Source organism: Manis javanica, chromosome 6 (genome assembly GCF_040802235.1).
Source record: "Manis javanica isolate MJ-LG chromosome 6, MJ_LKY, whole genome shotgun sequence".
NCBI classification, from domain to species: Eukaryota; Metazoa; Chordata; class Mammalia; order Pholidota; family Manidae; genus Manis; species Manis javanica.
Window position 1 is genome coordinate 139,866,242 of NC_133161.1, and position 12,326 is coordinate 139,878,567.

The window sequence follows — 12,326 nt, forward strand, 5'->3', positions numbered from 1 at the left end:
ATTATAAAATGCTTTAGAAATGGAAATAGCTTTCTTTTTCTTCCTAGTATAAAAATAACCATGCTTATGCTATCATTTAAAACTTTTTGCAAAGTGAAAGGTTAAAAATAGTATTTCATTACTTTAATTTGTATTTCTTTGGTAATGAAGTTAAACATTTTGTCAGGGAATATAATTACCTTCAGTTCCAGTTAAATGACTCTCATTTAATGGGTATGTAATAAATGTCTTATGATAATATTCACAAAATAACATTTGAATATTTATTCCAATTTATTCCAGCATTGTACTTTGCTGGGTATTCCATAAACATGTATAGAAGAATCCATCCCTAACCACTAAGAAATCACAATCCAAACTAGTTACGGCCAGTCAACAGACGTCGTTGAGTGACTACTGTTTGCCTGGAACTATGTCTTCATACAACTTTATTGAGGTGTAGCTAACACACAATGAACTGTACATATTTCAAGTTTATAATTTGATAATCTTGAGGATATGCATATGCCTGTGACACCATCACCGCAATCACCTTGTTCCCCATCTGTCAGAGGTCACTGTCCTCTTTGTCTTGAAAACCCTTGTTTCTTATATTTTGTGTGATTTTCTAGTTATCTAAAATATATCCAGTCCCTGTTATCCATCTGGGGTGATGGTGAAAGCCTGCCTATTGCTATTCTAAGAGTTGATCTATTAGAAAGACACAAAATGGACAAAAATCCTTGGCTTCAAACAGCTTACATTCTAGAGGGGGATGACAAACACATGAAAGAAAAATAAATATGCATAAATAAATGATTTCAGAAAATGTGTGTTGATAAAATGAGATGGTAATTTGATAGGCGGTAAAGGCTTCCCTGGGGGGATGAGTTTTGAGAAAGAAGCTGTCATTTGAAGAGCTAAGATAAGGGTGTTCTCAGATCCAGATAGATGATGACTCCAAAGGCTCCAAAACAGAAATAAGGTTGATTTGTTTGGCAGGACAGATATGAGGCCAGTGGGGCTGGAGGGTATTTGAGGTGGGAGATGAGGCTGGTGCAATCAGCTGGCTGAGCTTAGAGTACAAAAGACCTTGTAAATTGTTCCAGTTACCTATTGCTGCTTAACAAAATACTCTAAAAGTTAGGAACGTAGAACAACAACAACAACATTTGATTTGCCCATGAATTTGGGGGTGCCTCGGTCAGCCAGGCAGCTTTTGCTAAGGGTCTGTCATGTGGTTGCTGTCAGGCTGTGGCTAGACTGGGGTTGTCCCCAAGATTCTTCGTTCACATGTCTGGAGGCTGGGCTGGGTAGACAAACAACTGGAGGCGGGAACATTCTGGCTCTTTGATTTTCTCTCTATGTGGTCTCTGCACACAGACTGAAGAGTAGCCCGCTTTCTGACATGGCGCCTAAAGGTTTTTGGATCAAGTAAATCAAGAGAAACTGGCAGAAGCTTCAAGGTATTTCCAAACCTAACCTTGAAAGTCACTAAGTGTCACTTTTACTACATGTGGTTCACTGAGGTTGTCACAAAGATTCACCCAGGTCCAAGGGGAGGGAACACAGATTTGACTTCTTATTGGAAGTCAGATAATGTGTGGACCTGTTTAAAAATGATACCATTTTACAGGAGTGTTAAAAAAAAATGCCAACTCCCTAGGAATATATTCAACAAAAATGTGTAAGACCTATATGCAGAAAACTATGAAACTTTATTGCGAGAAACTAAAGATGAAATAAATGAAGGGATATATCATTTTCAAGGATTGTAAAACTCATTATTATAAAGATGTCAATTTTTCTTAAATTGGTCCATAGAGTAGATACAATATCAATCAAACTGCGCAGAGTTTTCTCTGTAGAACTTGACAAGCTAGTTCTAAGATGTATATGGAAATGTTTAGGATCAAGAATAGCAAGCCACTCTTGAAGAAGGAAAAAGAAAAACAGAGGAGGAGGTGGGACTTTTTCTAGTTGGCATAAGGCTCATTGTAAAGCCAGTATGACTCATTATTAAGGCAGTGTGAAATTGCCATAAGGGACTCAAGCAGAAAAATGGATAGACCAACCAACCAGTGTAATAGAAGGGTCCAGGAACAGACCCATGCACATATGGACACTTGATTTATGTCAAATATGGAGCTGTGAAAGAGGCAGGGAAAGGCTGGTCTCTTCAGTAAATGGAATTGGAATATTTGGGGATCTAAATAGGAAAGAAGGGAGGAAGGGAGGCATCTACCCTGCAGAACTACTTGCACATATGCACCGGGAGACATGTACAAGAACGTTTGTAGCAGCATTATTCATAATATCCTAAATTAGAGACAACCCAAGAATCCAACAGTAAGATGGATAAACAAAATGTGATATATTCATAAAGGAGGATTTTATAGCAACAGAATGAATAAACTGCAACCTCATCCAGAGTAGATGAATCTTAATGAAAAAATAATATTGAATGAAAGAAGCCAGACCCAGAATACATGTGATTTCATTTACAAAAATTTCAAAGCAAGGAAAACTTTAAGCAATGCACAAGAAAGTGATAAAATTATAAAGTAAGGCAAGTCAGGATAGTAGTATGTTTGTAAGGGAGATAGCAGTTAATGCTGGGAAGGGATTGTGGGGCAGGGCTTCTAGAGTGCTTGCCATATTCTATTTCATCACTGGATGGTGGTTAGTATTTGCTGTATAATAATTCATATCATAGTTGTACTGGTATGTTTTATGTATTCCTCTATATGCCTATGTCACAAGTTCACTTTGATTACTGTATAAGCAGGCAAGTGTGCAAATAGGAAGTACAGTTGTCCAGTCAGGATATAATGGACGTTTAAACTACGGTTGAGAAGTAATCACATTTAGGAAATATTTTAGAGGTAGAGGTAACAGGACTTGATGTGAAATGTGAAGGGAAAAAAAAGATAAAACACCAAACACATGAACAGTCATAAAACACAGTGAGAGGGTATGCAACAGAATTAACTAAGCTTTTGAAACAATGTGAAGTGCTAAGTTGTGTGAATGGACATTAGATGGAGGACTTCTATCCAGCTGGTTAGGGAAGGCTTCACAGAAAACCTAGTAAAACACACATTTGACAGAGATAGTGGAGGAAATGGATGAGAGAAGGATACAACTAAAGGGAGTACTTAAGTTTGCAGGTAGAAGATTAGTGTATATTGTTCTATATTCTGTACATTATTTTACTTTTGAGATGTTTCATGCATTGTTTTAAACAGGTTTTTATCTACTAATGACTATCATGTGGATTCACTGTAAAAGGTGTAGAACATTATTTCAAACACGGTAGCCATTCCATGAATTCTGATTGAACTATGAAGTCTTGAACAAGCACATCACACAATCTCTGGAATTCAGGATCAGCAATGGCAAGCCACCTTGGCAAACACATGATCCTGGTTGCTTATACAGCAGTGCCTCTATACTATATAATACGTATTCATAGTTTTTATTGGCTTAGTTTTAACTTTAGGATGTTACTGGAAACTTTATTTTTGATACAACTTTTTCTTACTCTGTAGACTGATGGGTGTGAGAATAAAGGGAGGGGAGTCTAGAAATGGAAGTTTTGTGGGAAGGGAGACTTCTCAGTCGACCCACTTTATCTAGGAAGGCTTCCTTCATGAGTCAGAGTTGATTTGAGAATTATCCAGAATTAACAATAGAAGGGAGTGGTTTTTTCAGGCTTGTGGGAAAATGAGGGCAGAATAAGCAGTGATTTTAAAACTCTTTGGAGTCTCTAATTTTGTGTATGATTTAGGTATTACTCTCTCTTTCATATACACTAAATAGCTTATGTCATTTAAAAAACTTAATGTTGGGCTGAATGAGAGTGAATCTTGCTTTGATAGTTGTTTGAGACTCGACTAGAGCTGTTAAGAGAATTGAAAATGAGAACATTGAAAACCAATGGCAGAGAGAAAGCAACAGAGGGAAGATTATATTTAGAGTGCAATAGACCCTTTATCCTTGGGGGGTCTGTTCCAAGGCCCCAAGTGGATGCCTGAAACTGGGGATAGTACAAAACTACATATACTGTGTTTTTTCCTACATGTATATACCTTTGACAAAGTTATAAATTAGGCAATGTGAGAGATTAACAATAATAACATATACTAGAACAATTATAACAATAAAAGTTATGTGAATGCAGTCTCTCCCTCTCAAAATATCTTACTGTACTGTTTCCCCCTTCCTGTGGTGATGGGAGGTGATAAAATGCCTGTGTGATGAGATGAAGTGAGGTGAATGATCCAGGTGTGACTTAGTGTTAGGCTACTCATTAATCTCCTGACCACATGTGAGGAGAATCCTGTGCTTCTGGAGGGGTTGACTCTAAGTAACTGAAACCACGGATATGGAGACTATTGTATAGACAGAGTGAGATAATGGCTATTGCTCCTATAATGTTTACTGTGAGTCAGGCACAATTCTAAACACTTTACCTGTATTAATTCATTTAATTCTCACAACAATACTGTGAGTCATCGTCGTTTTGTAGATGAAGAAATCAAAGCATTGAGAGGTTGGTTAAGGAAACTGGCTGAGGTTACAGACCTGCAATTTGAAGCCAGGCATTTAGACTCTAGAAGCCATACTCTTTAAACAAATTTTTGATTTAAGTATTGGTAATATACCATCTTATGTTGGTTTCAAATGTACATCACAGTGGTTCAACAATCCCTGTGATCAATTTACGGTGTGATTGCGAATTTGGAATCCGTACGCTTAACTAAGGTGCTAGACCGTCTTTCTTAGAAAAAGAGGAAGAGAGCATGTTACGGAACTTCATTATGTATCTTCATACTGGTAACTTATGGTGGCATTTTAATAGCCATACATGCACAGGTATCTCCTCTACTTATCCCTACTGCTTATTCCTTTGGCTTTTCAGAGACAACCGTTCTCTCAAGTGATTGAGTTAAAAAGAAACCTCAGAGCTGACGTCAGCTCTATTTTTTTTAAACCTAAATATTTGCTACTTTAAAAGTTGCATGGCTCCATGTAAGAACTTGTTCATTATGCTTCAGAAGATTGGAGACTGACGAAAATTAGGCTTGGGGTGGATTAATGATTGTGCATTGAGCATTGACTCCCCTATACAGAATTTTATTATTAACCATTTGATCAATAAATATGAGAAATGCCCTCTCAAAAAACAAACAACAAAAAAGTACAGACTTCCAATTGTAAAATAAATAAGTAACCGGGATGTAATGTATAACATAAGGAATATAGTCAAAATATTGTAACAACTTTGTATGGTGATAGCTGGTAGCTAGAATTATCATGTATATAAATGTTGAATCACTGTGTTGTACACCTGAAACTAATGTAATACTGTGTGTCAACTACCCTTCAATTAAAAAAAAAAAAGTTGCATGGCTTATTCATATGTAGAAAAAAAATCCGCCATGGCTTTTAAGTTAAAGATGCAAGATAATTCGATTTTTGGCTTTGAAGAATACGGAAACACTTTACAGCTCTGTATTGGATCTGGTGTGCCGATGTTGATTAAAGTGCAGTCCTTTAAGGAGTATTATAGTTCTGAGGTTTAATACGCTAATTGCAGAGGCCACAAGGCTGTCATAATTGACAGTCTTTTCAATCTCCTTACACTTCAAAGTATGAAACGGTGGGAAAACGACGCAACTTCCACGGTGGAAAACGACCTATCTTGCGTAAATTAGGGAGGATGGGCAGTGGTACCGGGACGTGCCTTTTCTGCTGGGCCCCGGAATTCGGAGATTTTTCAGCTATGGACAAAAGTACAGACTCGACAGAAAACGTTTAAATATTCTACAGTCACACGTACCCAGACAAACTGGAAGACAGGTCCTAACTGGAATCAGAGCTGCTCTTCTTCCAGTACTGCGCTCGGGCTGCTGGAAACGCCGCAGCGCACTAACGCTAACCGCGGCCCCCAACCGCCTTTTAAAGCCTTCCCAGACCCGCGCTGCCTCGGCCGCGGCGCCTCCCGGGATCTGCCCGCCTTGGCTCCCTCAGTCCCCGCCCTGGACGTCAGCCTCGGCACCCCGGGGTCGGGGAGAGGCCGAGCGGAGGGACAGCGGCGAGCGGGCGAGCGCCATGGTCGCGTCCTCCTTAACTCCGGGCCCCCTCGCGGGCCTCACCCCTCCTCCCGGGGACTGAGATTGGAGAGGAAGTGGGAAGGCTCCAATCTGTTCCTCACACCGGCGCCCTCATGCCCCCGCCCTTCTGTTCAGCGCGGGCCTTCGGCGCGCCGGCCCCCCGGCCCTCGGCCCGCGAGCGGGGCGGCCGGCGCGGGAGGGCTCGCGGAGACAGGCCGGGGCGAGCGGCCCACCTCCGGCCCGCAGCAGGGGCGCGAGGACGCCCGCCCCCCGGCGAGCCAGGCCCGAGGGCGACCCCGGAGACTCAGGCGGCCGGATGTGCGGGAACGTCATTTCCGGGCGGTGCAGCGGCGGCCGCTTGGAAGATGGCTGCGCCCTGTGGCTCGGAGCTGCCCGCCAACTCGCCGCTAAAAATCCCGAAGATGGAGGTCCTTTCCCCGGCTTCTCCTGGTGGCCTGAGCGACGGAAATCCATCGCTGTCCGACCCGTCCACGCCTCGGGATGCCTCCCCGCTCGGGCCGGGCAGTGCGGCGGGCTCGGGGGCAGCGGCGTCCGGGGGTCTCGGGCTGGGGCTGGGGGGCCGCAGCGCCGCCTCGTCCTCGGTCTCCTTCTCTGGTGGCGGCGGCGGCGGGGCTGCGGCAGCCGCCGCCGCCGCCTGCCGGGGCATGTCGTGGACGCCGGCCGAGACGAACGCGCTCATCGCAGTGTGGGGCAACGAGCGGCTGGTGGAGGCGCGGTACCAGCAGCTGGAGGGAGCCGGCACGGTGTTCGGCAGCAAGGCCCCCGGGCCGGCCATGTACGAGCGCGTGTCCCGGGCCCTGGCCGAGCTGGGCTACGAGCGGACCCCGTCCCAGTGCCGGGAGCGCATCAAGGTAACCGGCCGCCCGGCCTGGGGCCGCGAACCAGAGGCAGAGAGAAGGCGGGGAAGCGGGCCTCGGGGGCGGGGACCGGTGTGAGCGCAGGGCTCCCCTCCGGGGCCCGGTGGGCGAGTCGCATCTCCGCCTTTTTTCTTCTCTCCCTGGGAAGGGGGCTTTTTTCCAGACGGCCGCCAGCCCGTAGGTTTCCTGAGTTTGAAGTTGGGCGTGCCTGCCGCCGCCCCTCTTTTCTTGCCAATTGAGGATATTCCTGCGCCCTGAAGTTGGTAGTTTCTCATTGTGCGCTGTGCGGCAACCCCCGGGCCGCTGGCGCCTCTTGTCCCCACCGCCGCGGCCCCTTGCTTTGTTCCAAGCGGAGGGGCTCCCAGGCAGAGGCTTACCAGCCGGGGCGGCATTGAGGAAGGGTAGAAGAGCGGGGTCGGTGAGCCCCCAAGCTTAGGAATTTTCAAGTGAGTGGCAGTGGCAGGCCCTACAAAAAGCTCCTTCGGACGACTGGCCTTTGTGTCAGTCGCCTTGTTTCTAACTTGAGCTACGAAGGACAGTAAGACTTGAGATGCTTTGGAGAATTGGAAAGGCTTGATTATGGCCAGGTAGTGTATTGTTACCGTGGAGTTAGGAGCACAAAGTTAGCCTTTCCGAGTGTTGGACTGGAATTTGGAGTGTCGTTGCCTCCAGGGTGAGATTGGTTTGCGGCCCTGCTATGGATATTTCTGACTAAGCTCCTTCGTGAAAGCCAGTTTTCCTCTGCCTTAGTTATTGTGCCGAATGTGGTGACAAGTAAAGTTCTCAGCGTGCATCTGGCTTTCCTTGTGTGTCTGAATAAATAGAGCCTCAGTTTGGGCTAGAAATTTTATCAGCAGCCGGGTTATCATTTCGCTGTTTCTACGGACTTTTAGGCGTTCAAATTAGTATTTCTGGCAGACAGGGAGTTGTTCTTAGGTAAGCTAGTTCCCTCATCACAGTGTCTGCTGACAGATTCTGATAGGATCCTTTCTCCTAGTTTTCACTGAACTACTTCTTGGTCATGGTCATAGTATATGTGTACTTCTTTTCTGGTAGGTTTGGCATTGTTTTGGAGCTCCTTTTGGGGTAAAAGCCAGTAAGAACAATCATAATTAGACTAAAGGAGGCGATTGCCCCAAAGTTGGAAAGACCTTGGCTCAAGTGGTGTTCATCCTGGGGCATTGATACTTAGAGAATTTGGTCCAGAAACTAAGCTATTTCAAACCTATTAATTCTTGTTCAAGGAATTTGTCACCCATTTCTCAATTAAAAAATTAAACTGATTTGCCTGGTAACATGTGCCTTTGGGTCTTCTGCTCCTCTTTTTTTTAACAAGGGCGTCATTAAAGTCATAGCTTAGAGAGTGGATTAAAGTAGTAGCTAATAGCCACTGTTCTCTAAATCTCATCTGTTGTTCTATTCAAGATCATTAAGGTTAAATTATGGGGAGAGATTTTGTATTGTGCTCCTTATCATCTATCCATGAACTTTTTTGAGTTTAGAAACACATATTAGGCATTTGCAACTGCTTGAACTATTTTTACCCATAGACATTTCCCAATCAAAGGAAAAAAGTACTGTGCTATCAAAACCTCACAGAATATAAATATATCCGGAAAGTTACTTCTCAAAAGAACCAGGAAATATCTAGTTGGGTTGCACCTTTGCCCAGTTATGAGAAGCACAACTTTATATAAAGCATGGAAAGGAGATGAGCTTCTCTAAAGAATTTTAAAAAGGTAACCTGTCACAGACAAGATAAGACCAAATTGACCTCAAGCTCTTAGAATATTTTGGGAATATGTAGATGATGATGGTGGATTCTCTGATCCATAGTAGCAGTTGACAAGGAGGGCTGTACTTCTTAAGTGATTCCAACCAATCAGACTTCTTCATTTACAATGCTGGTTTTTTCCTGCCAGAATTATAAGCTCCTTAAGGACAAGTTCTGGTCTCTCTTACTCACATTTATTGAATTCACCAAATAAATAAATCCTAGGAGGAGAATTTTGGAAACTATGAAAATTGAGAGTGGTATTACTCAAAATTCAACCTCAGGATGTGGATTTTGAAACCCAGTTTGAAAAATACTACATTGAAAACTAAGCTCTGTCTCTCCAAGAGACTTAGTATGAATATAATCTTAGGCCTAGAAGCAAAAATGGTCACTGAAATCATAGCCTTCCTTAGTTATGAGGTGGATGTCTAAGTAATCCAGATTTTGCTTATGAGAATAAAAACACAACCTTAAAAAATGATCAGAAAATCCCAAACCCCATGAAAACAAATTTTTAGATCCCAGTTTCAGAAATGCCCATTTAGAATAAATAATTAAGAAATTTCTTTCCCTTTTGTGTTGATGAGAACTGCAAAAACAAATTCAGCAATCCTTTGGCTTTAGATTTCACAAAATAGAAACAAAGTAGTACAGTAAGATTTGGATCATGAGGAACTTCTTGTACTGACTAATGTTGCTCGCTTAAACTTGAACTCATGTCAGGCTCACAGAGAAGGAACACCATGTATGTTAGTTATATTTCTGGTCTGATGTATTTGAAATGTCTTATCAAAATTCAGTTGTAACAATTCAGTAAATTGTAAGTTTGAAAGGGAGGAAGAAATATACAGGAATGTCAGCTTTTCTATGAAACTCTCATAGTTTCAGCATGTTGATGTGGCAGCTTCATCTCATCACATGAAGGCACCAGAAAGTGTTGTCTTACCCAAGGTTCTGCACTGACCACCTTCCTGAATAACCTTAAAGCACATCACTTCCCTTCTCTGGACTGAGCCTCTGTCCTCTTTTCTATACAATGGAAGTATTAAAATGGCAAATAATGAAATTGAATTAATCATTCTTGGATTTTGCTACCAAAGCACTATTTTAAATACTATCCAAGTATTAAAAGCACATTGAAAGTATTTTAAGCACACAGGATTTTAACATAAAGTCAGATATAAACATTTGTTTATGGTTACAAAAGAGCTTCATTTTGAAGTCTGACCTGTCCTGTTGTTGATATTTGTTGAATCATTTGGATAAAATGGATGTGGTTAAGATCGCCTTGCTACATAGATTATTGTTTGGTTCTGCAGTCTTGTTGCCTTTTGTTTGTTTGCCAGCAGAAAATTTGTCCACTAACAATTCAATTCCAGCTTAATTTTGGAGTCAGATAAGTGAATAAGTGGTCTTTTGTCTGACCATTGCATGGGTTTTCTCCTTTTTTATAGGCCTTTTCTTCATATCTCCAATTCACCAAATACTTGACTGCTTACTGTGTACAGGGCTGTTTGCTAGGTTAGTTAGGATTAATAAAATAACTGTAATGTACAGTCTGATAGCTTACCGTGCAGTTGAAATCTGTATACACACATCAAAGAGTTAAAAAGCTGTAGAAGACTGCACAAGGGATGGTATGCAGGCAGTGTGTAATGAAGTGTCCTGACTAAAGCGGACACTAAGTGTGGTGACTTCAAAGGAGGGAGAGCTCTCAGCACAGACCATGCTGTAGTAGTTGAAAGATCTATTTAGACTTGGAATTCACGAAAGCATTCACTTCTAAGCCAGATGCTGTATTCACACTTTAGTCTGTTAATCTAATGCACTGCAAAACTCATTCTCAAGTCCCATATTTTTTGGGTGTTTTCCAAAAATTTGCCTCTTGAGAGTTGGCTTTACGTCTTTGAAACAGATGTGTACTTCTAGCTCTGCCTCAAGATGAAATGCAAGGTGATTGTATGACCTAGAAAACTTGTTTTTGCTGGATCAGTGCTGGTTGCTTATCAGACAAACTTAAAAGTGGTAGGGACTCTTCTGCCTAACAAACAAATGATAAAGTTTTTAGGGGTACTCCTTAGATTTATTCATTGCTAATTGTCATAATATTTTTTAACAAAATGTGATACTCTAGCAGACAAATCACAGTCTGGTATATTTATGTGGTCTTTCATTTTAGCTATCAAGCCTTGTTATTGTTTGTGAGAACCAACAGGGCAAAGGTAACTTGGAGCCAAAAGATAACTTTGTCCCTGTAAACCATTTTAATAGACTGCCTATCTCTGAGGATTTTTCTCTCGTGTTTGCAGACAAGACTTTTCTCTCTGCATTATTGTTGAAAGATATACAAGAAATATGGCATACCACTCAAATAGTTCCTAGGAAAAATTTAGATTTGTTTCATTCCATTTTTTAACATACTCAGTTTGTGTTGTTTCCATGCCACCGTCAACCAGAAGCTTGTGCATTCCAGTTTGTTTGTGGGCTTTGACTAACAGAGGTTTTATGTGTATCTTAAAAGAATAGACCATTTTAGACTATTGACCATATATATTTAGGTTTTTCGCTTTGACGGCAAGGGATCTAACAAGCACATGTTAAAACTGTCAATGAATAGGCTTCTGAGTTTATTTCCTGGCAGTTTTGGAAAATCTAGTGAAGAGTGGAGTGAAATATTCCGGATCCTTCATTAGGAGGACTTGTAAAAGGAAAAAAGAATTTAGAAAGCACCTATTAGAAAGCTGATCAATAGAACTTCCCGTGATGATGGAAATGTTCTGTGTCTACTGCAGTTCATTGTGATAGCTACCAGTCACATGTGGTTGTTGAGCTCGGAAGATGGCAGGTGTGCCTGAAGAACTGAATTTTTAGTTCTGTTTCATTTTAATTCATGTTGAGTTATAAATAGCCATGTGTGGTTAGTGGCTACCATACTGAACAATGTAGGTAAAAAGTTTTATTCCGAGTATTAAAGGCTTTATGTTATGAAAGGGTTCTTTTGGCTGGCTACACACTCAAACCTCTTCTAGGAGGAGCTCAAAGTTCCCTCTTTTTGTCCTGGTCGCTTTACCCCTGTGTAGGAGGAACCTTGGTAGAAGTCAAGAAAAGTGGTCCCCCATTCTAAGAGGAGGGGCTTTTAGTGCAAGGAATTAAGTATTACTTTGGGATTACGCTGTATTATACTGGGACAAAGTGTCATATTCTTGGTTCTCTAGGACAGTACGCCAGTAGAGCTTTCTGCGATGATATGTGTGCTCCATCAGCACTCTCCCAACAGCCAGTGCAGTAACCACTAGCCACAGGTGGTGGTAAGCACTTGAAATGTGGTTAGTGTGACTGAAATGGAATTTTAAGTTTTACTTAATTAATTTCCATGTAAATAGCCGTATGTGGCTACTGGCTTTTCTGTTGGCCAGAACAGCTTTGGAATAATGGTGTACAAACTCTTTGGCTTATGTACTCTACAAGAGTTTTGAAACGCATGTACTCGCAAACATTTTCAAGTTGACATTAAACAATCTTTATCATATGTTTGAAAGTTTACAAGAAGCAGCCAGGATATAGGAAATACCA

General features: G+C 41.9%; 1 protein-coding gene across 9 annotated transcripts in view; it reads left to right on the forward strand.

Annotated features, from left to right (window-relative positions):
- Positions 1-5,164: 5,164 nt before the first annotated feature.
- MSANTD2 (Myb/SANT DNA binding domain containing 2) overlaps positions 5,165-12,326 on the forward strand; it is a 29,563-nt gene continuing 22,401 nt past the window's right edge. For 5 of the 9 annotated variants that reach the window (XR_012132655.1, XM_037000794.2, XM_037000792.2 and 2 more), the window contains exon 1: positions 5,165-6,970. Coding sequence is in view for 7 of the 9 variants with exons in the window: in XM_037000794.2 (XP_036856689.1) it covers positions 6,212-6,970 (759 nt within the window). In the remaining 2 variants the exon portion in view is untranslated. The remainder of the gene's footprint in view (positions 6,971-12,326) is intronic. The other 4 variants (XM_037000787.2, XM_037000788.2, XM_017679484.3 and 1 more) reach the window with 2 other exon arrangements.